Source organism: Falco peregrinus, chromosome 1 (genome assembly GCF_023634155.1).
Source record: "Falco peregrinus isolate bFalPer1 chromosome 1, bFalPer1.pri, whole genome shotgun sequence".
Lineage (NCBI taxonomy): Eukaryota > Metazoa > Chordata > Aves > Falconiformes > Falconidae > Falco > Falco peregrinus.
The window spans coordinates 71,178,372-71,204,177 of NC_073721.1; the positions used below are offsets into that span (position 1 = coordinate 71,178,372).

The window sequence follows — 25,806 nt, forward strand, 5'->3', positions numbered from 1 at the left end:
CGGGAAGCCGCTTACCTGTCTGCTTCTCCCGGATGCCGGCCGCCATTTTCCTGCCCCGCCAGCCCGGCCGCGGCGCGGCGCACCGCCCACCGCCGCGTACGCAGCCGCCGGGCGACGTGGCCGCCACTACGGCGGCGGGAGGCGGGTCCGGGCCGCCCCGCCTGCTCCTGCTCCGGTGCCCAGGCGCCGCCGTACGCCACGCCGGCACGCTCGCCCGTGGCCGCGCTCTTCGCTCCGCCCGCCCTCAGCAGCTCCCGCGGGCCCCAGCACCGGCACCTGTTCCGGAGCGAGCTGCAATTTAAGAGAAACTGCACCTTACGATTTAAAATTTGGCCCGTGCTTTTCCCCAGCTGCGGAAAAAAGGTGGTGTTTTTCCACCCCCGCTCCCTTTAACACCTAAACCCCACTTTTAACAGTTTTTGCTCTGCTCTCAGGCTGAATTTTCAAGCAGAGGTAACCGCAACGCGCCTTAGGGCAACAGCGGAAAGGCAGGCACGGAGCAGCGCTGAGGGGCTCGGTTGAACTACGGGAAGAAGGACCGACACTTCAGAAGCAGGCAGCTGGCCGCCGCTGCCGTCAGCAGCTTCCAAGAGCTACTGACAAAGCCGACAGTTCGGAGCCTGCTGTCTCGGCCTCGGGTAGCCCGAGGTGCAGCTCCCCCTGGTCCTCCCAGCCCTTCCAGCCCCTCGGGGAAGGGGGGGGGGGGGCGGGGAAATTGCCCCACGTACCCCACCTCAGGTGTGGATACATGCTATAGATGTACATACGTCTATATACACATACAAGTATATACAGTACCCAAATAGAGCTACAGAACCACTCCTAGAGCTAAAACCCATTAAATCACCAGAAAGAAAACTCCAAAGTTACATATTTACTGAAGCAGACATTTAACACTTTACTGTCATGGATATGTTCAAAGTGCAATGATTTCCCACAATTACTTATTTCAACACTGATGCTACATCTGTCAAGTATAACGTTGCTCAAAGATGCAACCTTTCATGCACTGATCCTGCAGTTCAAGTTAGAGCTAGAAGTATTTACAGAATTATACTTTCTTGCAAAATGTTCTAATTACCATAACTTTAAAAAACATTGGCTTGCAGTACAAAAAATCAGAAGGTTTGGTTTTCTTCAAACAATATTTTGACAATTCTTTTCTGTATACATGTAGTTCGACATTTCAGAAATGTTTGCATTTTGATTTCTTTTATCCAACTAGCAATTCACTTCCTTAACAGTAAAGCGTGAGCTTTAAAATGCTTTACTATAGAATACAGAATCAAGATAAACTTTAAAAGCGTATTTTGTAGTCTCCGGAGTTGCATTTCCTTGTATTTCAATGAGAAATTTTTGATACCATTTTCAAAAGGCAGACAGAATGTGTGAATTAATGACTAAAGCTCTGCTTTACATTTTAAACGTACCTCTCTCAAAATCCTCATCTTTCAATCCCAAGACTGAACATCTTAATGAAAAAAGTCAAAGGTGCAGCACATGATGATTTAGACCTTAAGTATAAACTGGTATTAATTTCTTCTCCTCTTGACTATGTACATTTCACTCATAAAGCAGTTAAAAATGTTAACAGCTTTTTCTAATAAACATCCTTTGCATGTGTGAAAGCGAGTAAAAAATTTCTTTTTTTTTTCCCAAACAGATAGAAAATACAATTGTTAAAAAAGTATTTATTAGGGAGACCATACTAAAACCACTAACAGTCATCTATTGTTTATAGAAAGCGATCGCTCTAGAAAATAAATAGCTTATCTGACATGCTAATTCCAGATGGAACCTTAGGGTTTGATCTGGTAACTGTGGGGTGAAGTTCTCTGGCCAGATACAGACCAGTCTGCCATAGTTCTCTTGTGGCCCTGACAAATTTTATAAAATATATTTAATACAGCTAATGTATATGCAGTTATTTTCCTTTGTTACAGAAATACTGAAAGTAAGCAACTTTCTTAATTTCCAGGTGTGCCTCAGGTTTAAGTTTCTGTAAAATGAAAACTACCCAATAATACTGCACTTCAGTGACCTGCCTACAGCAATTAAAAAGCTGACTGTCATTATAGCTACAGAAATTGCTCTTATGGTTTCCGGACAAGAGGCACCTTTCTGTTTTGATGGATTGGAAATCCACTTATTCAATGGAAATTTAATGAATAGTTACAGGTAAATTTAGGATTGGTCTATATAAATAAACATTGAAACTAAGCAGAATAGAGGAAGTTCCTCTCCATAGTAGCATTTATGAGTACAGCTTGAACAAAAGATTACGATGTCTAGATAAAGCTGATCAAACGGACAAGAAAGACAACTTGTCCTGAATGTGTACAGATAAGTATTAAAAAATGGGAACAAGTTCTGTGTAAGAAAAATCTTTTCAAGCAATGTTAGAGAGTAGAGGATTTTACAAAGTTGTACAAAGTCCAAAGTTCGATATAGCACTGCATAGCAGATAGTTTTAAAACAGTTCTTAGAGCTGATGGATAGGTTAGTTCTACCTTTAAAGCCCATGAACTGCTGATTTCAAAACTAATAAGCAATACAAGGTGTGAAGCTTATTTTTATCTCAGTTCTTGAAGCCCTATATTCACATTAATTCATTATTTCTTTCTCCGCTAAACGTTTTAAAATGCTGTTTATTTAGTTCCAAGTTCTATTCTAAACAAATTTCCCTTGCCACTGCAGGTACCAGAAGTCCAAGAATTATCCCTTAAAATTATCAACACACTGCTTGCTACCTCTGTAAGTTCTGTACTTCCTATGCGGAAAAAGAAAATAATATTATAGAAGACATTTACCTCTAACCAGGCAAGAAAAAGGAATACTGTACTGGGTACACCATTCGTTTCTAGAGTATAGTAACTCTATCTGTAGGAGACTTATTGCTATATTTTAAAAATATGAACATACAACACAAATCCTTATAATGCAAATAAATTTGTAACAAACCACCTTCCTTGCAATGATAATAGACCATTCTGAAGGGTACCAATATAAAGAAGTCATTGGCAGCGTGACATTCAAAGATTATGCAGATTACAAACATGGAATATTATTGGAGGAAAAAATGTCAGAAGAGAATGAGAAAATGCTTAGTATCTAAACAAGTCAAGTTACATTCACCAAGAGCTCATACATTTATTTTAAAGGAGACTTTAATATGCCTTTGGCTCAGAACCAGAAAAACACTACTAGCTGTGCCTTAATTCCAAATATTCTTAAGTTTCTAGTGACAGGACTTAGATCAGGCATTTTTCATTATTTTCAAATCTGCTAAGTCCAATCTCATCCAAGCCTTACAATAATTTAGAGACTTTGAAATAATAATAATAAAAAAAATTAAAATGCCATGCATTTTTTGTTACCCAGAGATGGAAATAGGTCTGTATAAAAAAAAAGATTAGCACCTTTCCCAAGAGCAAGAAAGAAAGAGAAAGTGTAGCAGTTTAAGAAAGAATTCAAAATACCTACCTATTGTTAAATTAACTGTGTAATTTAAATACACATCTCCCTCTGTATATAACCATTTATAGCATGGTCTCAAATTTCTGAGTCTTGACTGCTACTAAAGGTGAGTTGCAGCATGCTGCTATATAGTTAGCATTTCATAATACAATTTGTTAGAGGAATACTTGCAATGAACCATAAACGAGAACCTGAAACCAGATCAGTTTGCTTTTTTTAGAAGCACCTGTCCGTTTATAGTTTACTGTGGATGTACTTTCTTGCCAAGGCATTCAAAAGTCAAGCAATCCTGCTTGTGTTTTCAATTAAATCCAAGCTATATTAACAACAAAAAATATATGATTACTTTGCAGTATTTTGAAGAATGTGGGTATATACATATAGATACCTATCTATATACATCTATAGCACATCCCATGTTTGGGACATAGCATAGGTGGCCAAACTGACAGGGGGGGTAGTAATTTCAAAAAAGAGACTTGTATACATTAAAAAAGTGTACTTAAATGTCCTTTTAGTTTCATAGTTTTAGTATTACTAATATTGGTAAGTTACTGTGTAGGAATTTCACTCCTCTTTTTATGTCTTAATGGTATTTATACAAATACTGCACAACTGAAATGTATTTTATACAGTTGGCATTCCTCAGAATGCACCTACAATTGAACAGGAAATGTTTAGGCTAAAAGCTAGAGAAGGGTGAAGCATTGACAAGCTCGATGGTAGATTGCCTTTAGTTCACCAAACAGTTTTGGTGCATATTCCTAGGAAAATAGTAACTTTTGTCTTCCATAAAGTAATGTGTTCTAATGAACAACAAATTCTTATACTTTCATACTCAACAATATTAACTCTTCTATTACATTTTGAAAGACCACTTATTGTTGTCAAGACTTACTTCTAATTTTTAGTATTTTTTGCTATATGGATAATTTAAAAATCACGTATAGCAGTAGAATGCAGAAATGTGTGCAAATGTCCAAGATTTTGTTTAATAGAAACTCAAGTTCAACCAGATTTTGTTCTTGTGCCTTCTTATTTTGCCTAGCTTTTCTCCAAAGCTTAATTATATTTTACTACACTAATCACAATGACTGTAAAACACTTAAGTTTCTTAATTTTCACAGGTTTGTATGAATTATCAACATGTAACTGAATCATCAATATAAAAATAATTACTGAAAAATTATACATGGAAAAACTGAACTCCATCACAGTTTTACTTGAGAGGAAGCTCTACAGCAGTTATCTTCAAAATGTACCCGATTTTACTTTGATAACTAAGTTTCTGAAGTATATAATACAATCAACATACTTACCTGTGGGAAATAGCTAGAATGTTACAGAGTTTGGTAACATTTAATGTGTCCACAGCAAAAGTAAAGACACGCAGACATTTTGAAGAACTTCTGCAAGTAATTGCTGACTCAATGTCACCTTCAAATAGGAAGATGATTCAACACATAAAAGTATGATTGAAAACAATTTTCAAATTGAAATACAAGATTGCTACTTCTAGCATATCTCTGGGGGGGAAAGTGGGAAAAAACTAAGCATACTGTCCAAAAATACGGTAGCCATTTGCAAGCAGATGTTCCTGTAGAAAACTGAAGCTTCCAACATCCAGTTGAGAAGCAAAAAATATTTATTCACTTCCACCTCTTAGTGTTTTTCTGATTGTGAGCTCCATTATCTTTTTAAACTGTTCATACGTCTGTGTTATAGGGAGCTCTAGGCAATTAAGGAGTCTGTTTCCAACAGGATACCTTCTATGCAAAAATTTAATAGCAGGTTCAGGATCAAAACCAACAGGTGGTACAGAAAAAGAGCCTGTTGCAAAGAACAAAACATCCTCCAATGTCACTACAGACTCACGACCTAAAAAAAAAAATAAAAATAGGATTAGATTAAGTCATTTATTGCCTATTACCCAGAAGCCATTATCCTGCATGTTATGTCGGGGGGGGGGGGGGGGAGATACGACCCTGAAATCAGGAACCCCCAGATTAGTATGCTGAATGGATATGCAGTTATATGGCCAAAGAAGAAAAATGTTAACAAGAAAAACCCACTTAGATTAGCTCTGAAAAATCTTAAGTTAATAGGAAAAACCCTCTTCTACAAGAAGAGACCACTGTTCTCTATCTTTGAGACACACGCTATCTAGTAAGAGTAAGTTCACAGCAAAGCTGAAGAGAGGGGATTTAAAGGATTTTTCTGTACCATTCAGGTTGTTGACAGGTTTTGTTTGTTTTTAAACAAAACCAAAAAAACTCATAGGAGTTGTGGTACCAAGCTTTCAGACATTTACCCCCTCAAGTTGCATTACAACTGGGCAGTTTCAGAAATTATAATTAGTAAGGAAGAAGGGGAAGAATGAACAATTAGGAGCTGACAGCAACCTCTAAAACCTTCATTTATTTACCCCACTGAACTCTTAAAAACCAAGCCCTGCATGTATACCAGCAGCTAAATACCCTGAACAAGGGGGAGAAGAACAAAAAATGACTTACTTTCCACATCTTGCAAATAATGTATCCAAAAATCGACACCTTCAACTTCATTTACATCTGATGAGGAATGGATTGTAAAGAGATCACAAAGAACTTCTGCTGAAAGTCTTTCAGGTTTGTGGCACAATATACTAGAGAACACATCCGGGTGCATTTGAAATTTCTCTAGTACACCCAGGGTTTCCAAACCTTGCCTAAAACTGGGGGGAAGGAAAAAAAGAACCACCAAGCATGCATCAGAAAGCCAGTAGGTAACTAATTGTATTCTGCATTTTGTAAAGGTCTAAGGCTGGACATAATAATTTTTCACATCTGCAGTCTCCCAAGCCTTGCAATAAGGTGTACATAGTTGTCCCATTTTATTTCCATCTTGGAAAAATGTGTTAAATCCCATTTTAACAATCTAAGTGTTTCTGTGAAGCTTTTCAGGCAGATGAAAGGAATACCAGTGATATGCAGAAATTAACTGTATTTTCTGGTAGTTATCTATACGAGCATGGTTTAATTTTTACATAAGAACATACTGAATTTCTTTCTTACAAATATCCCTTTAGAAAACAGCTTAAATTCCTTGTCCTTAGGCATAATGAGGCATCTTAAAAGACAGCCTTCATTTGGCTTCTGCATGTGTTTAAATGCTATTATTTCTTCCTATGGCAAATGTGGATAACAGTGTCCAGGGCTGCATTAGGAATCATGGTGCCAACAGGTTAAGGGAGATGATCCTCTCCCTCTCCTCAGCACTGGTAAAGTCACACTTTGAATGCTGTGTTAGGTGCTGGGCTCCCCAGTTCAAGAGATACGTAGGGTGGTCACCAGGGTGATTCAAGGACTGAAGCATAGCCCTGTGAGGAAAGGCTGAGATAGCTGCAATTGGTTAGCCTAGAGAAAGAAAAAGCACAGGTGGAATTCTCAACATATAGAAGTAGCTGAAGGGTGTGTGCAAAGCTGAAGGGAGCATGTAAAGAAGTCAGAGCCAGGCTCCTTTCAGCAGTGACAGGACCAGAGGCAATGGGCACAAGCTGAAACACAGCAGGTTTTGTCTGAATATCAGGAAGCATTTATTTATTTATTTATTTACACTAATCTGATTCTGTGATTTAACTATTTTTATTTTTTCTAAACAGCGCTATGGGTTGAAAAAAATTCACTAGTTACTGTGTACTGGATAAGAACATTTCAAGCAACTGGCTTTACAATTTAACCACCACGTTAAATCATAATTAAAATTTTACTTAAGCTGTTAACTCATATTTTCTTATATATTGATAGGCTGAATCAGTAAAATTCAGAACAGATATTGAAAGTGTAGTCACTGGTGTAGAATAGCTGAAGTGACTAACTCTACTTACTCAGTTCTTGATATTAACAAGCAAATTCTTGCTTCGCTCAATTTTGCACATTTTAAACTCATTTCCAAAATTGCACAAAACTACATTTTCCCACAAACAAGCAGGCTACTTACTACCTTTCACTTTGACTAGTTTTAAAATATGTCACGGATTGGTCAAATATGCCAGAGAGGGCCTTGACTGAAAGAAAACTTACAGCTTTGTTTAAAAATCATCACATTCAAAATTAGCTTTCATAGCTCTTGCAGATTCACTTGATTCAGACTTGTCAAAGAACACCATAAATGTGTTAAGTACAAATTCAACTATACTTGTTGGAAGAATTCACGTTCAATGACTTTTTAGTGAGCAGATGAAGAATGCACATTGGAAGTAAGGTCAGAAACCCATCAAGAAGTAGTCAACAGCTGCAATTTTCCCAGCAATTTGAAGGCATCACTACCTCAAATAAAAACACCAATGCATTCCTTATATTCTAAGTAGGCCAACTTACACTTGTGGCCATTATCACCCTCCTAACAGCACATGCGAACTCCCTGATTAGAACTCTGGAAAACTCATTTGAACTCTAAATGTATGTTAAGCACTCCTAAAACTTATAAGTTTGAGGAATTCTGAATTAAAAACAAACAAACTAGAGAAATTATGCAGCACAAAGGTCTTTGTCATGCTACAGTTTACAGCTGTGTATCTGCTTTCTTCATAAGGTTGAAAAAGGAACATGACCAAGAAATGGAACAGAGCAGGTAGGTAGAGAAATAGTTAAACTGAAAGACTGAAATTATCTAGTTAACAGGTGTTACTTAATCCACTGAAAACTGCAGTACATTTCATTGGTTTAAATAGAGAATAGGTAAGAACACGTGAAAGTTAGTTTTAGCAACATATCTGGTATTTCAATGAGGAAAAAAACCCCAAGAAGTCTAAAAACTTAAACAAAACAAACCTTTCTAGGGGTGAAATAATTCTCTTGATTACATGATGGATCAACAGGTCATCCACCAGCTTATTCTTATCACACAAAGCTGTTACAGGTCTTAAACATCCAGCAGCAGCAAGGAATTTGTAACAGTCTTGAACCGTAGACTGTAGGCTGGACAGACTGTTTGCGTGTTTTATCTGTATCAGAAGATAAAAAGGTAGGCATTTGTTTACTACATGCATGCATGTATAAATATATATATGTATAGATACAAAAAGCTTTTTCATTTGAACTGAAGTTACATTCAGTAAGCCCTTTATCTCCAAATATAGTCTGGAACAAGAATTTGCCAAGTAGTTTAGTTTTCTTTACCATTTTTATTGTTTCTGCTACATCAACATCAGCAACATCTTCCAAAGCTGGCTTCACATTCTCTGGACCATATACCAGACAATTGAACAGTGTTTCGGAAAAGAAACCAGGAGATGGGCCACCATGAACCAGAGAAACTGCAATCATTTTACCAGCTTCAAAATAAAGATTCTCTTTTACAGCTGCAAATGAAAAATAAAAATATTTATTATATACGCATAAAAATAATCCTCTATTTTTCATAGAAAATCTGATAAATAATGCAATTCCTTCTTACTTTAGGAGATGCAACAAATGAGGTTTGTCATCTCCTGCCTGTTGAAACAATAATATCAGTATTTATCTCTCTCTCTTTTGGTTGGTTTTTTTTTTTTTTTTTTTTTTTCTTTTTTTTTTTTTTTTTTTTACACACAGGAGCAGAGTTTTCTTCTACTCAACTCTGTGGAAGAAGTTACACTTAATGCTGAAACATAAGAACTCAAAGAAGCTAACTTTGGGTCTTTAGGGAGCATGTTATCAGAGATAATCTTCTAAAAATTTGAGGAAAGAAAAATGAATGACAGAGAAAGTGGGTCAAAGAAATTAACTTGTAGAGAACAAATACCTTAATGAAAAAGTTCTAATTACATCCCGTATTTTTTCCCTTGGTTGTCATCAACTTTTGCAACTAAACAATTTTTTGTTGTTTTTATGACAGATCTGCACCCCACCCCCTGTAGAATTGAAAAGCAAAAAAAATTTGAAAAAAATTTCTATTCACCAGAGCTGTAATTGTGAACTGAAAGGTTTTTAAATCTTCAGGCAGCATGGTTGTCAAGTTACATAGTTCCTAATGTATTTTTGAACAGAGCACTTAATTACCTTGAAAATCAAGGGACAAGTTCTTTGCAGAGGAGCCCTCAAACAATGATGAATTCTCAAGGTGAAGCATTAATAATTGGAAGAAACGGTGCTTTGATGCAGAAATATCTGTCTTCAATCTGTTTTTCCAGTTTGTGAACTTTATTTCAATGGTTTCTGTAGGATTGAAGTTGCGCTGTCTAAATCCCTTTAAAGCACTATTCCAGATATTTCCTGGATTGATGTTAAGCCTTGTAGTTTTTGTATTAACTTGTAGCTTTAACTCCTTCAGTATACTAGAAACTTGCCTTCTTTGCTTTCCTAATTGCCTAAAAGAAAATTGCATCTATTTTCAGATGAAGTCTATTGCTCATAATTAGCAACAGTTAAAATCTACTAGGAAAAACCTCTTTAAACACTTCAGTACATTTAGATATTGCCTAAATTATATCAGTGACATATTTAGTGTAGATTCTTCAAGTTTTAATTCTGTACTGGCACTTTTTAAAATTTTAAAGTACCCCTAAGAACTAGGAAAATCAAGAGGTAGAAATAATTACCTTGGTGTAAAATGAACAGTTATTTCCTTAATTCAGTTACACCAATGTAGTACCAAACAACTCACACCATCATTCTACATTTGAACAATGTGAAACAAGCAAGAAATTGAAGAGTTTACCATGGTTATGTTAGAGATGTTTTGCAACTGAATTAGAATACACTGTCAACTATTCACTAATATTTACTCTTTGTCACTATAATAAAAAATATATTTGAATAGGGAGATATGTTGCAGCTCTCATTTAAAAGACATCTGTCTAAGGAAACCCCTTATTTGTTTCCTAATGTGCAATCAAAACTATTTCAAATACCCTACCTACTAGAAGTAACCAATTCCCTTAACAGAATTTATAGCAGACATTACAGGTAGAATTCATAAATTAAGTATACACAACAAGACAAAAAAAATTTGCATCTTTAAACTGAACTTTCTGTATTAAAACATGTTATTTTACCACTGATTTTAGCATAATCACAAACTATTCCTATGGTACAAACGCAAAAACATTGAAAATTCAGGACATGTCTAATTTGAAGAGAATAATTAGGATTCTTTTTATTCTCCCTTTTCTAAAGAACAGCTAGCCATGTTTTGGTAAGGACAAATTTGTTCCTGGGATTTGATCCCCTCACTACCTAACCTAAAAATTCTCAATAGGTATCATTCTTTTCTCCTCACCTCTCTCTAGCATTTATAAACAGCAGAAACCTTTATTACTTCAGCTCTTCAGTATACTCACTCAATTTCTCCAGTGACTATGTACATACACATACAAACATATAAATAGCCACTATATATATAAACACACATATGTATGTATATGTGTACACCCACCCCCATGTTCTGTAGGAAATATGGTATAAAGCCATGTGCTAGATTACTCTTCAGTTTAAGAAAAATAGAAGAAAATACTTTTTCCTCAGGGACCAGTTCCTGTTTGACATCAGTGGAGATAAGGGCATCGTCACTCTGTTGGATGCTGGAAGCTGTAGGTGTGAGCAGGGTGACAAATTGTTCCGGCACGTTATCTTTGGTGATCTATAAACCAAAACAGTATTTTAAGAAGAGATACAATTGAAAGAATGCATAAACATCTCTAATTTAAAGGTAGCAATATAGTTTCCTCCTATTTCAGTACTGAATCTCACTTATACGTTCATTTACATGAAGCCCAGTGCTCGAGCTGGAATTGTAAAAATAATTCAGTATTTTATTATGTTGTGGTTTAGGATCCTGTTTTTGTTGCATCCCATATATGAGATTCAAGTCCTGACTGATACAATGAGTAAAACCTAAATGTATTAATTTCTACAGACTTGAAAAGTTATTACAGCAAAGGAAAATGTTATTTATATAAAAATCTCTGTAAGCTAGATTTCTAGTACACTATTAACATGGAAAAAAATAAAGCTAAGGTTGCTTATCAGCAAGTTTTGCCATTTGTACATTCAAAGTTACCTCTAAATTGTTGAGTCCTTTTACACAGATCCAATTTCATCAAAGTAAAAACTGAATTACATGCCATCAAATGCAAATAACTATAGCAAAAAATATGGAATTCACAGCTTATTCAGAAGTTCGATCACTAAACTTTACTCCAATTTTAACCAATTTGCTATTTAGTGTAAGAAGTTTCTCCTATGGAATAAGCCATCAACTCATGTTAAAATAGTATTTTATGGTATAATCAGTTTCTGCTTGAAAACAGAAAATTACACACTGAAGAAAACTGCGTCGCGACCCAGCTGACTGCCGAGGGCACTTTGGAGATGGTTCTTCCAGCAAACAACTTGTCCCATCTGTCTTTTCAGAGGTAGCCAAAGGATGCTTCTTCCGTTTCCTATAGTTCCCTGTATGATAAAATTACATTAATTTAATTAATCTTCTATCTGTAAAATACATAGTATTAAAATCTTATCGTTTTAAGAAGCCACTGTCACATCCGTAACTTACCTGATTTTGAAATGATACTTCTGCATTCCATGCATTCCCAGTTTAGCTCCCATGACTTCACAGCTGAACAGGCCAAATGAGTTCCACGAGAGCCACAATACTGACAGCGCTTTATTTCCCATTTACTAAAATTAAAAACATATGTATTTAGAATTAGATGGAAGAACAAGGCTGGTTAAAACAAAGTACATTCAACAGTAAACGTAGTCTAGACACTAAATGAATAAAGCACAATTTTATCAGTCTGGTAGGACTGTACATCATCAAGGCAAACTTTCTTCAGACAAGATGTACTCACAATTCCTGGCTGCAGTAAGAGGAAAAAGAGCTACCTGTGCTCCAGCACCTTGTATTTAAACAAGCTGAAGTTAGTTGCTTCCCTGCTTCTAAGCCAACAGCTTTGCAGACCCTGTTTTCCCTTCATGTTGCTAGCTAGCAATGTCCTTAGTATTTCATGGTATCCACCATTCAGCTTTGCCAAACAGTAAATTTTTGAAAAGAGCGTATCTTTTTTTTTGTTTGCCTTTTTTTTTTTTTTTTTAAACACACATTCTGAATAAGACTCTTAAGTAGCGACAGCATTTAAATATGTTGGGTTCTTGTATAAATTTTTTTATTTCTTTGCTTAAACATACAATGGAACAATGTGACTGATATTAGTTCAAATACTGGAAGCCTAAGGTACAACTCCTAAAGGCAAAGTAAATCCTGAGGTACACACATACCATGAATGAACCAAGGAATGTCTGGTCAAATCTGCACAAAGCAAAGCTGACGCCCGCAGGGAGTAACCTATCACAACAGTACTACAGAAACAAGTCTCCAAAGACTACGCTCTGCAGCTTTGAGCACACTCATGCCAACAGAAGAGACACATTTCAGAAGCACACAAAAAAAGAAAGAACGCAGAAAATTAACAAGTTAAGTGATCGTGTAAAAGGCTTTATTCTGCTCTACTACTTGCTTAATTTTTCCTTAAACCTCTCATTAAGCTATCAGCAATATTCTAACTGCCATTTGCATGGAAATGGATAGCTCACAGCTAGATTGATTTTTACACAACTAGTTAATTTTCAGCTAAGTCTAGTACTTCCATGAATTTCTTGTACAGGTAGTAAGTATTCTAATTATTACATTGTTGAATTAAGCTTTAAATGAGAGATACGCAATATTAGTTTAGACATGCTATTCCACATGTTATGTGGATATACAAATTCTGCTTAAGCTCTGTATCAAATGAGAACAAGGACAAGGTAACTGATAATCAATTGGTTTGGTTTTCTTGACTTTTATAACCTGATTTGAGAAAATTAGTATTGAAATAAGATTATGGGGAGTAGAACAAACTTTAGACAGTGTGTCTTGGCTTGACATTAAAACCTGATGCTGAAAAGTATTAAAGCATTTAAATAAAATAAAGTTTACAAAATAAAAAAACACCAAAGAATTAATCCATCCTAGGTTATATGTTCCTGCAAAAGTGGCATACCTATCAGGTTGATTATAGTCTCTGCCTTTCTTGCAGAGACATCTTCTACTGTCACAGTGTTGATAACACTGCAGTAGATCCTGATATGCATTCTCTTCAAGTTCCCAAGATGCATCCCTATAAACAAGGCAAAAAAATTCCGTTATTACAACTGTATTTCCAATTGTTTAAATGGGTTACTCCATCTTTGGAATAGACGTATATAATAACCAGATGAAGATATTTCAATCATTTAACGTTCTAGGCAACAGCTAGGGGTAAGAAAAAAAAAGGTCTAGGAACAAGACTAATTCTATAAAACTCACGGCTTTTTCTTGTGATTATTTATTATTTTTCAGATGATCTCAGTGCATGTTTGCTCCATTTAACATCATTCCGCTTTTCTCTCTCACAGCAAACATGGATGTTTGTTTTGGGAGTCTACTCAGGTTACCACTGAAAATGGTCTCATGAAAAGTAACTCAGATTTTTCCAGACTAATATGGCAAAGTTCATCAAGTATTCTGACTCTTCTTCCTCTCCAAAATCCTGAGCTTCTGTCTCCAGAGAGAATTAATGGTAGTCTCTGAAAAGACTAATAGTTATTAAAGAATAATACTTATAACAAAGAAACATCATTCTGATCACTTCATCCTATTTTGAGCCCCACCAAAAATGGTGCAAACTTTAACTGCTTCTAAAATTCTGAGCTGTTTTTCATGCTAAACATATCTTTAACAATCCTTTGGGAGAAGACAGAAGCTGTATGGCTGAGCAAATCAGTCAACTATAATACTGCCTGGACAGAAATTCACATTATTTAAGAACCTGGGAACAGAAAACACACTTACCAGCAACCTTCAAGTTAATTTGAAACTGTATTTAAGAAGTGTTTTGATCTTTTAAATGGCATTAAAAATGTCTTTTCAGAGCTTCCTGCTTTATGTTTGAGATTACTTATTTGGCCTTTGAAATTCTGATGCATAACTAAAAGGAAACACGTTACTCCTTATCAAACCAAAATACCCTACTACTGAAGGCAGAATTAAGGTTTCACATATTAACAGATACAGTTCTAGAGAATATGTTAAAAGTGGTTTTTTACACCCCGTCAGAGTTTTTATAGAGAAGTGATCATTTAGTAAATCACTTACTTTTCTGGAATGTGTATGCCCATTCTCAACATTTCTTTCTGAAATTTGTCCTTGTTGTTACATACTGTGCACCTAAAGAAAAATATCCCAGCACTCAAAGCTTGATACTGTGGTCAAGAAAAAAACACAAGAACACACCAAACCAGTTATTGAATTACAACCATCCTTCAGATACCAATAAATAATACCGTAATATCTATAATATTCATGGATACTGTCCTGGCGTGGATGTCAAGCTGATATGGATGTCACTTGACATTGAAGCAAATGGTGAGCATGTTCTCTTCCTTTAAAGGAGAGCTCACATGCTACCATTAGGTTCATAAACAAAAGCACAATCCTTTTCAGTCAACCTCTTCAGATCTAGAATGAGTTTACAAAGAGAACCTTATAACTGTTTCAAGCTCTGGACTTAGGCAAAGAGAAGTGACAATTGATAAATTACATTTTTAGCATTTAATAATGACTTGCAAGAAGGCAACTACCTAGGTTAGGCTTCAGTTTCTAAAAATAGCTAAAAGTATGAAGTGTATCACAAATGTAGAAACGGGGTGGGCGGCAGAAAATTAATAGCATAAAAAAATCCTTTTCTTAGGACACTAGTCTCCAAAACACAATTATAGCATTGCCCTTCAAACCTAGCGTATTTCCATACCTACTGCCTATATTAACACTAAGCAATTTTACCCAATTTTAAGCAACCATTCCATTGCTTTTAAACAAAACAGAAGAGTTATCTCTGTGGGTGCAAAGAAAAAAGGTGAATCTGTGTTACCTGCAAGCATTCTCGATGAAACCAAGCATTTTTACAGCAAGGGCTTTTCAGTACAGTGTACGCTGGAAGCTGTTCAACTAAATCCAGGCATATTGTACACTGTGAAGTTCCTCCAGATTCTTTATTCAGAAGCTTTTGGACTGGTTTATGTTCCCAACAGTAGGATCTAAAAATAATAATTGAAGGTTCCCTTATCAAAACATTTTAAGAACCTTCGTAATAAAGTTTGAGAATAGTAAAATTAATTTCCCATTAATAAATGCTTGGCAACAAGCTAAAAAGGCAGACATGCACTGGTTTTGGCTGGGACAGAATTAATTTTCTTCATAGGAGCTTGTATGGTGCTGTGTTTTGGATCTGTGATGAAAACAGTGTTGGTAACACAAGGGTGTTTTAGTTATTGCTGGGCAGTGCTTAGACAACATCAAGGCCTTTTCTGTTTCTCCCACTGCCCCGCCAGCAACCAGACTGGGAGTGCACAGGAAGCTGGGAGGGAACACAGCCCAGAGAGCAGACTCCAAATGATCAAAAGAATATATAACATGAAGCTCAGCAATAGAACTAGGGGAAAAAGGAGGCAGGGTGACACAGTCAGCATTAGGGCATGTGCCTTCCCAAGTAACTTAAACATGACGAAGCCCTGCCTGGAAACAGCTAAACATCTGCCTGCTCATGGGAAGTAAATTCATTCCTTGCTTTACTTGCACATGCAGCTGTTGCTTTACCTATTAAACTGTCTTTATCTCAACCCATGTGTTTTCTCACTTTTACCCTTCCAACTCACTCCCCATCCAGCTGTGGGTAGTGAGCAAGTGGCTGTGGGGTACCCTGCTGCCTACCAGGATTAAACCACAATACACATGTAAACAAATTATGTATCTAACAGAGCAAATCAACAGAATAGTAAGGAAGAAGCATATTACCAACTGATACTCTGTAAATTACAGAGCTCATATACCCCCTTTTTGCTCAAAACTTCTTTTAGTCCTATTAACATGTTCCCTGTCCTCAGAACCTCAAGTTCTTCCTATATTTTTAATGTTATCATGTCATTAAAGGAGCAATTTTGAGTTTGCATATTGATTCTGCAGAGTATAGGTAGCTTGATAAATTTTTAGCACACTTTCAAAGACCTAAGACAGCAAAGAAACGCAGGTCTAAAAAGTCTTTCTGAAAATGTATTGGTTTTACATGTGCTTGACTTAATACAGTTAGTTTATTTAAGAAGTTTAAGTGCCTGTCAGACTCCAATCCACCCACCTTACAAACTCAGCTTACAATAGGCAGAATAAAGCTATGATCAAACGCACTTGGAAGTATTTTGACTACAGCCAAGATGCTGGACAGATGATATGAAAGAAAATAAAACATTTGAGACATTTGATATTAAACCCACGTCTCCTTAAGTCCATCGCTAATAAGCAGATCTAGAAGTCTTGTGCTTTGAAACACAACAGAATGGCACAGTCTGTTCTGAAAGCTGAGAGAGAACAGCAGTCAAACCACTGCCCTTTCAACAGCAGCACAGGAGGTAGGTAAATAAAAAAACCAAAGCCAACCATTTTGCAGTTTAGAGTTTAGAATTTAATGTTTGACTACTTCTAGAAGCATTAAATTATATCTTTAGAAGTGTTGAGATTTTAGTTTATAGGTCCTAAGTATGCAATATAACTGCTTGGCCTTCATGTTTTCCACAAATCAGGTATTTTTTCTCATGACATCACTTATAATTAATAGCCTATATAATGACAACCCATGAAAAAACAAATTAATTCCTGTATATATATAATGAATTGAAAGTAAGAAAGTAACAAAATCCCAGAACTCACCTGAAGTTTTCCATGAACTGGAAAATACATTCCTTTTCTAACCCACAAGGAAAATGGTAACTTCGTTTGCATTTGGGAGCTACACATCCAATTGAAGCACCCTTTTTCCTACAGATATTACATTTCTAGAAATAATTTGTTTTAGAAATAACAGAACATTAAGATCTATAAAGTCCAAATAAAATTACAGGAATTAAGCCAAGAGAAAAAATTACATAGTGTGTAAAAAAATATCAGCCAATAGATTGTAACTGTGACAAGACTACTGTGTTTTAGCTCTATTTCAAAGACCCGATTTGAAATATATATATTTCAAATATAGTTATTTCACAGACTTGATTATGCATTGTTTTACATGCATGTGACTTGTGATATGTAAGCCAAAATACAAGCTATTTTACCAGCACCCATAGTTTAGTTGCATCTGTGAAATGATACAGGGTCAGCTTGAGGCTCAGCATAACATCATGAGGTACTATGCATATGTATTTTCCCCTTATTCATTTATCTGCAACATACCCAGGAAATAAAAATATTAGGAAACTTCAGCAGGTTTTATTGTCCCTTGTGGCTTCCAATAATCCAATATACTTGTTACTTAAATGTAAAATTCACATTCTTGAATGGGCTCTGCACACTTCCCATTACAGAAAAAAAAACAAAACAACCCCCAAAGACAATACTAAGTGCACTTACTTTTTTCCCCCTTGTAAATACCAGACTTCATTCTTACCAGTTTTGCAGCTCTAGTCACTTCTTTTCTAATATCTGCAATTAAGAATCCATCTACACCTTCATCTTCTTCCCCTCTCTGCCAAATGCCACTTGACATCAGCTATGAAAACAGTTAAGTATTTTAAAACATTCACCTGCCTAAAGATTTGATTACCTACACTGCATCAGTCTAACAAAGCTTGTGTGCAAACATTTTAAAAAACTGATCCAAAGCATTTCTATATTTTTGTCTGATATGACACAGTAACATGAAAAATAAGTATTTCATAACAAAGTCTTATGTAATGCTGTAGAGCCAAAGGTGGTGTATTTTACCTTCCTTTTTGAAGTATATTCAGATAATTATCAATTATTTACAGCATAAGCATACAGAGCTTCAGAGAAAATAAAATTAAGTTAGTTTAGTTAATGCGAATGACAATTGTGCTGCAGAGATAGTGAAGCACAGTAGGAAGTATCTGTACTGAAGTGCAACCTAAGAGGAGAAGTAATTCACTTTCAAAGAGGATTAAAATAAAAACCAGAATCAAGTAACTCGGCAAGTCAGAAGAGCCTGATGATAACTTTGATTAAGTTACTAAGCAAGGCAGTTACATCACAAACTTCAAATAACTAGTTTTAAAACTTGATGCCTCATATATTCTTTACAATACCGTTTTACTATTCTCCTTTTAATTTCAACGAGCACCATTTTCTAACTAGAGCTTTATCAGTATTTTAGTCAACTAAATGTAAAATTTCATACCAAACCCAATTAAAAATATATTTTTTCCATGCATGAGACATTTGGAAGAAAAAACAAAACTGCACCAGTAACTGGCTTCCTTCTAGAAGAACCCCTTTCTTATATAATACTTACCATATTTAAGTGAAATCATGGGATTTTGGTTGTTTTTTAAGAAAGAAGCAGGGACCAAAATCTACAAGAGGACTTACAGTAAAGTATCTTAGAAATCATAAGGCTCAGTGTTGCAAGCATGCCCTTTCCTAGCTCCATCAGGAAAGGACATTTTCCTATCACTTCATCCAGCCTTATGTATGCAACAAAACTATGATGAACAGACCTACACCTCCTTCCAGATGCTTAAAATTTATTTAAGAATAAAAAAAAGTAACTTCAGAAAACCATTGCTCGGCCTACACTTTAAAGGATTCAATATTCAATCTATTAAGCCATCTGCAATCAACAAAATATTTAAAGAACTGGTTGAGAAAAAACCCCAAATTGTTCCTGATATTTTCGAGACTGTTTTTATAAACTTGGGGGGAAAATTCAAACTGTATTAATTAAACAAAAAAAACTGACTTTTTTTTTTAAGTAGTCATATTATTTTAAAGACTTGCAAAAAATTGGAGTTCGAAAGGCAGTTTAAGTATACCTTTAAGAATATGAATCCTGGAAAGTGCCAAGTGTGATAACAAAAGATACTCAGCTGTCATCTACATCCATAGCTCTGCTAAAATTAAAAGCTTCTACTAAAAAGTGATACTGTAGCTGTGTAAGATCAGTAAGTTGCATATTACTGAACTGAAAAGTAAGACTATTTCTTAAATGTTACAATGTCCTAGGTAGTGTAAGAGTAACTCGGACCCGAACAAGAACTAATGAGAAACAAGGAAAAGACGACTTTTCTCTACTTTTTCCACAAATGGGTGGAATTTTCACATTCCGAATTTTGAAACTACGCTTCTCTTACAGAAGCGAATATGTAGGTGCAATCTGTTCCCTTTCTCTTAACATGTACCTTCGTTGCTATGATAGGTTGTGAGAACTAACAAAGTAATTCATAAATGGATCACGAACAGAATTTAGCTTTCAATAAAGGCTTGTTGGAATTTATTTATTTGGACAAGTAATTACTATTTAATGTTTGCTGCCTTTATTTTTATTTTCTTTTCAGTTAAAACAGACTAGCTCCAAGATCAATACCACATACTTACCAAACAGTAATTATGAACAGTGAGATTATATTCCGCATAGGTCTTTTTTTCTCCATACTTTTTAGGGCAGTCATCTGGTCGTCCACAGAGCACACAGACTAAAATATAGGACCATATTTACAATCACAGTGAATGTACTGGAATTATTAAGGATCAACTGTAGAGCAGTAACTTTCATCTCTTTTAATCATATGCATCTTGTAGTGAACTATTGGCTATGGGACAGTAGATACCCCTCTCAGAATAGAATTCCATAGTAAATACAGAAAATGGTAGTATTTGTTCCTTCTCTAGTTACTAAAAAGAAAATACTTCATCAGTTCCACCCGTCTGCTGATTCAGGAGAGAGCCATCACCCAAGCTAAATTCACAAGCCGACTGAGCTAACTGAAACATTCTTCTCAAAACACCCAAAGATAATTATCGAATGGCCAACAATGTCCAGATGCATGTTAAATAGGTCATCTAATTTTTTTCAGTATTGTACATAAAGGCATCACTACAGCAGAATCCATGAAGAAACTGAACCGTTTCTTTGTGTAACTATGTGTGATAACCTTTGTACAAGGTGTATGAATGGTATCCTGACTACATCAAGCCATATGTATACCACCAGTGCTTTTAAAAAATATGCTAGTTTCAAAACTCAAGGATTTGAGACAACATTGGAGTCAACTAAAACCTTGGAGGATTTCCCCACTTCTGTAGTTCCTAGCCCACTAACATACTTCCACAGCCATTTCTTCCCTTCAGTTCTCAAAAGATACATTTCAATATTCTAACATCAAGAACAACCATAGTAGTGATGAGAATAGAAGTACTGCTTCAGCCTACGAAAGTCTGGAATCATACACTGCAAACACAGTTGTGTGTGATTTGGCAGCTGAATTCCCAAGGTTACGCTCTTAAAACATCTGTGGAAGGGACTATTTTTAAATATTCCAATTACAGCAGACAAATCCAAGGAAGTTTACAAGTAATTTCTTTTTCATTCCCCAAGACAAGTGGTTCCAACACAATTTCATTACTGAAAATCCACCTGCCCTTTGAACCCAAATAAAGCAAGTTATATTTAGTGGTATATATGCAGATTAAAGATTTCTGTAACTATTTAATAAAAACCTTACTTACATGGACTTTGAACGTCAAAAAGTTTGGTTTTACTCATCCTGAGTTCTTCTGGCTGGCTGTCATGAAAAAAACATGAGGTGTTAAATATATCTAGTACATTAACAACCACTATTACCTACTAGTTTAACATTTAATTCTAAACTGAAAAAAAACCCAACACAGTAAAAAAAAAATGGGATCAAGAAGAAAAGAATATCATAATTCCGCTGTCACTGTGAGACACAGGGGTTTGGAAAGCAGGATGCAAATATTCAGAAAAAATATTCCCAGACCAATGCAACAAGTAGAAACTCTTAACTATTCCCCCAAACTACCATGATACTTTATTTTCAAAAGAGAAAATAAAGTCCAGTGCAACAGCTAGTTATGTATAGATTTAAGCGTACAGAAGAATTTGTGTGTCTTTTAAACATCAAAAACATCGATCCAAGGACGACTAAAGAAGTGTCAGCGACACCTTTTCAAATAAAAGTTGTATTAACACCGAAATAAAAAGTTCACTAGGTAGGATAGTGACATAACTATGAAGACAATCTCCACTGTTTGGAGAAAAAGCAGGCCTAGTCAAAGAAATCCTGATCCGAGACAAACAAAAAAAAAGGTGAGGAATCCAAAACTGGGCCATGCATCCAGTGGTACTTACACTATTTAGAACTAAGTATTTTACATTCTGAAGCAGAGAGTAATTTAGAGACATTGACCAAACCCGCATTTCTTTCGAATATCACATACTCCTAAAAATTATATCCCCAACAGCGATATACCAGGAGCTGGCCTTTTACCGTGGGTTACACCATGCAACCTTGCCCACCTTGGAAAAAAGAAGATACGTTTTTTCACCCCAGCACTAAGGTGATTATTCTTCCTCTAGCGCAAAGGAGAGCGCCTTTAGGAACACACCTGTAGATCTTTGCCTTGCTTTCACTTAGGAAGCTGAAGAAAGCATTGCGTTAAAGTTTTGCAAAACAAGAATCCCGGGTGATTGCCTGCAGGTCCACGCTTGATCTCACAGGCAGGTGGACAATCTCCCACATACGGTTGAGCGAGCAGGCAGCCGGCAAGAAACCCAGCCTCTACGCAGCAGCCTGACAGACTCAGAGCTATGGGAGTTTTGCTACTTGCAGTTTAGGTGACTGCCAGGTACAGGCTTCAAGCAAACCTCAGGCTAATCCAACCTATTGCAAATAAAGTACTGCAGCCATTTTACTGGAGCTTTAAGAAAGGAGTTGAATGGAGGCAGCAGTCCCAGGTATAAAGCAACAGCTCTGCGCCGCTGCACTTTTTTAGACAGCCGAGGAAGTTTGTGCACAAAAGACCGTTGCCAGAAAATGGTCTCAAAGGAAAACGAACAGAAAACACACGGCACTGCAACCAAATTAGGTCAAGAGGCTGTGAAGAACCATGCAGCACCGACACACAGATTACATAACTGGTTCCAGTTTTCCCAGAAACACACTTGCCTCTTCCTAAACTACAAAAAATAAACATAATCAGGTACAGGGGGAGCAAAAGAGAAGCACCCAGCTCACAAACATTCCCTTCTCTTCGAGATTTCCCCAAGAATGGTCACTGCCAGTTCCAGAGTCCTGAATGTACGACGGTAATACAACAAAAAAACCCCAATCCATATATAACCACACAAGACCAGATTTTCACTTTGGTGTGTTCTAAAAAGCCCTACCAGGTAGGGGAAAGCATGCATGCGCCTAGAAACAAGAAAAGCACCTTCCTTCTTTTCCCTGGCCCAAACAAAACAAAACAGATCGCCAGATCGCTCCGCCCCCACCCCCCCCCAATTTCTTCTACTTTTCCTTTAAACTCTTTCAGGAAGGTGAGCCCAGAGTTTAAACTTGCATGTCAAAAGATAAGTGAGAACAGCCACTGGAGCTCTATACATGACTCCTACAGGGCTCTCAACAGGAACAAAGCAATTCCTAATCAGTCTACAGGCAAAACAGGCGCACATGATCACCCAGCGTTTACAAAAAACGAAACATAAACCGGAATTTACCTACTTTGCTTAAATAGGCTAAGAAAATCCTCAGAGTGAATACTTGGGTTTTGCTAAGTTCTACAGCTCTTTACTACTCCAGAACAAAAGGTAGTTTTAACTGTTATTTTTAACCCGAGAATGGGAAAAGAAAAAACAAACCACCACCCCAGGAGGGAAGGTTTCGGGCACACGTGTTCTCCAGCACGCAGGCGAAGCAGCCCTCCCAGACCCATCCATCCGCGCTGTGCCGGCAGTGCCTCTCGCCGCCCATAACGCGACGCCCCCGTCCCCGTCCGCGGGGCGGGAGCAGCGGGACCCCCGCCGCTGCCCGGGAGCCCGCCCCGAGCCAAGGTGCCGGCGTCCGCTTACTGTTCCGAGTCTCACAGGGGTTCCAACCACGAAACTTGATCGGCGCCTTTTTAAACGACGCAACAGGCCACGGCAGCTCCTGAGGAGAAAGCGGCCCCCAGCCGGCTTCGCTCCCGCGGCTGCAGCGGGACGCCGCTCGCCCCTCGCCAGCTTTCCTCCCAGAAGCAAGGTGAAGAGAGCTCTCAGATCAGTTACTCCCTGCCCCAAGACAGGCGGCGGGAGCCAGGCTTGCTCCGCAGACATCGACTGGGAAGCCGCTGCGCGTTGCTCGGCCCCCTCACGGAGCAGCCGGGCTCCCGCTCCCCTGCCGCGGCGCCTCACGCTGCCCAGGCGACGGCTCAGCGCCCCACCCGCCGCGCCTCGTCCTCCGAAAGGCGGCACTCGCCTCCTTACCCCCGGCCTCAGCCAACCCCGGAGCGAGAGGCAGCCTTGCTGAAGGCGTTAATCACCCCGTAAGCGGCCCCGTCAACACCGCGCTCTGACGGCCGCCCCACGCCGAGCCGCCCACACTAACTGACAGAAAATTCAAACACCAACATCCGCCGTCCTCCCGGAAGCGGGAAGCCAGCCCTCGCCCCGCCCCCCGCCGCGTGCTCCATCCGCGCCATCGGCGCTCGGCTACTCTCGCCGGGCGCGCCGGCTCGCTGGGGGGAGACGTGCGATCCCGGAGATCGGTGCTCGACTGGAGGGCCCGGCGGCGGTTGGGGTGGCAGCTCCGAGGGCGGCGCTGTGCCGGCGGGACCGGCGGGCGGGACCGGCAGGGCCCGGGGGACCGCGGGAGGGGCCCCGGTGCCGGTGTTTTACGGGGCTGCCCGGCTTTTGGGAACGCCGGGGGGACGGGCGCCGCCGCCCAGAAGCAGAGCCCTGCAAACAGGGTAACGTGTGGGAGCTTGGCCTGACCCCATCATCTTGTCCCGACGAGGTGCAGGGCCTCTGCAAACTGTTCCCTCCTGCAGACCCCTAAGACCAGGCAGTCTTTTCCAGATAGTACTTGCCTAAGGAAACAATAAAGTTTTTTTCTGAGGAATCCATTTTGTTTTGTTTTAAATGACTATCCTTTGCAGCTTGATCTCGAGGGTCCCAAGCTGCCCCCCGTGAGGCTGCGGTGCTGCCGGGTTTTTCCCATAGCTGATGGGAAACCCACTGGGCCACAGGGACATTTGCTACAGTGACACAGCGTTCCCCAGCTACCGCTCTATATGCGACGTTCATGCTATCTGAAGGCCGCTGTAATGGTGGGCTGTGTCAAGGGGACGCTTATTGCGGTGGGCCTGGGACATGGGCGAGCACTTTCCCCGTCTGCTCTGGCTGGGCTGCAGTCCCTCGGCCTGGTGGGAACGCCGGGCTGGTGTCCGTACAACACCCACCTGCCAGGCAGTGTCAGCAGCAGATATCCCACCTCACCACCCCGTAACCGTTGTCCCCAAACCAGGGTTCTTCCCCTGGTGTGCGAAAGCCGATGGACACAGAGGTGAGATGCTGGTTAGTTTCATGTCTGCGCAGAGGTGGGTGCTGGGTGGGAAGCCCACACAGCTAGCACACCGTTTCCTGGCTTTAGGAGGTTTATATAGTCTAACAAACAGAGATGTTAGTCGTCATACATGATTGGCGATAACTCTTTACGTGATACTATATATGATATGCACACTCCAGAAGTGGTGGTGGTGGGGGGGCTACCTGTTCAAAGTTTCTGCTTCTAGGGGAGTTACTTTTCCTATTATAATTATAATATAATGAGGATAGACTACTTTCAAGTAGTCTCAGCACTTGGTGCCTCTGCAAATGTTGTTCTTACCCTAGTTCCACAGCATTGACTCTTCAGGGTCACTGTGTCTGTGTTCTCTTAGACTCTTCAGGGTCAGTTATGTCTGTGTTCTGTTGGCCTTATCAGTTCCTTGGATTATTTCACATTGCTCCTTCGGCTGTTTGTCATAACCTGGCAGGTCTCTCCAGTACCTGGTCCAGACCTGTGTTCCCCCCACTCCCAGAACTTGCCTGGCAAATCTGGAGTCTCTGCAGTACCTGAGGCCAGACCCCAGCTCTCTCCAGTAGGTAAGTCACAGACCACTTATCCTGTTCGCTAGCTACCCTGGCTTAAAGTTTGCTAGCAGCACACACAGACAGAACAGACAGCTTACCGGGGAACAAGATAGGACTTGGATTGGCAGATGTGTTGCCCATAAGCTTGTTTTCGCACAGCTGCCCACCGCTGCCCCACTGCCCCTCTGTTTTCCTGCCCTTGTTTGTCCTCAATGTACCTTCATCCCACCTTTTCCCCATCTTTGGCCTTTCCCCTAAAAATCCCATGATGTATTTTGCACAATCATACAAATGCCCTGAAATATCCCATAAGTTTGTTTTTCCCTGAGTGACTTGTGATAACCATCCCCCTAATCAGTTAGAAAATTCTAGTTGAATCT

At 38.6% G+C, this 25,806-nt stretch overlaps 2 protein-coding genes across 6 annotated transcripts in view; both read right to left on the reverse strand.

Annotated features, from left to right (window-relative positions):
• SCFD1 (sec1 family domain containing 1) overlaps positions 1 to 185 on the reverse strand; it is a 54,880-nt gene extending 54,695 nt beyond the window's left edge. The window contains exon 1 of one of the 2 annotated variants that reach the window (XM_055793864.1): positions 16 to 185. In XM_055793864.1, the coding sequence (XP_055649839.1) occupies positions 16 to 46 (31 nt within the window). In that variant the 5' untranslated portion in view covers positions 47 to 185. The remainder of the gene's footprint in view (positions 1 to 15) is intronic. The other variant, XM_055793863.1, reaches the window with a different exon arrangement.
• A 674-nt stretch (positions 186 to 859) lies between these two features.
• On the reverse strand, positions 860 to 23,937 carry G2E3 (G2/M-phase specific E3 ubiquitin protein ligase). 4 transcript variants are annotated; one of them, XM_005240901.4, is made up of 16 exons: positions 23,780 to 23,937; positions 21,025 to 21,080; positions 19,894 to 19,991; positions 17,951 to 18,052; positions 17,218 to 17,342; positions 15,389 to 15,554; positions 14,614 to 14,720; positions 13,481 to 13,597; positions 11,992 to 12,116; positions 11,759 to 11,888; positions 10,951 to 11,076; positions 9,498 to 9,805; positions 8,637 to 8,818; positions 8,289 to 8,461; positions 5,991 to 6,190; positions 860 to 5,355 (listed from the first exon to the last, which is right to left on the reverse strand). In XM_005240901.4, the coding sequence occupies exons 2-16, from the start codon at positions 21,059 to 21,061 to the stop codon at positions 5,123 to 5,125; spliced, it is 2,229 nt and encodes a 742-aa protein (XP_005240958.1). In that variant the 5' UTR covers positions 21,062 to 21,080; positions 23,780 to 23,937; the 3' UTR covers positions 860 to 5,122. The 4 variants fall into 4 exon arrangements, with proteins under 4 accessions (XP_005240958.1, XP_027647467.1, XP_027647466.1 ...); XM_027791666.2 differs by having other exon boundaries at positions 23,772 to 23,937; XM_027791665.2 differs by lacking the exon at positions 23,780 to 23,937 and adding an exon at positions 23,402 to 23,746.
• Positions 23,938 to 25,806: the final 1,869 nt, after the last annotated feature.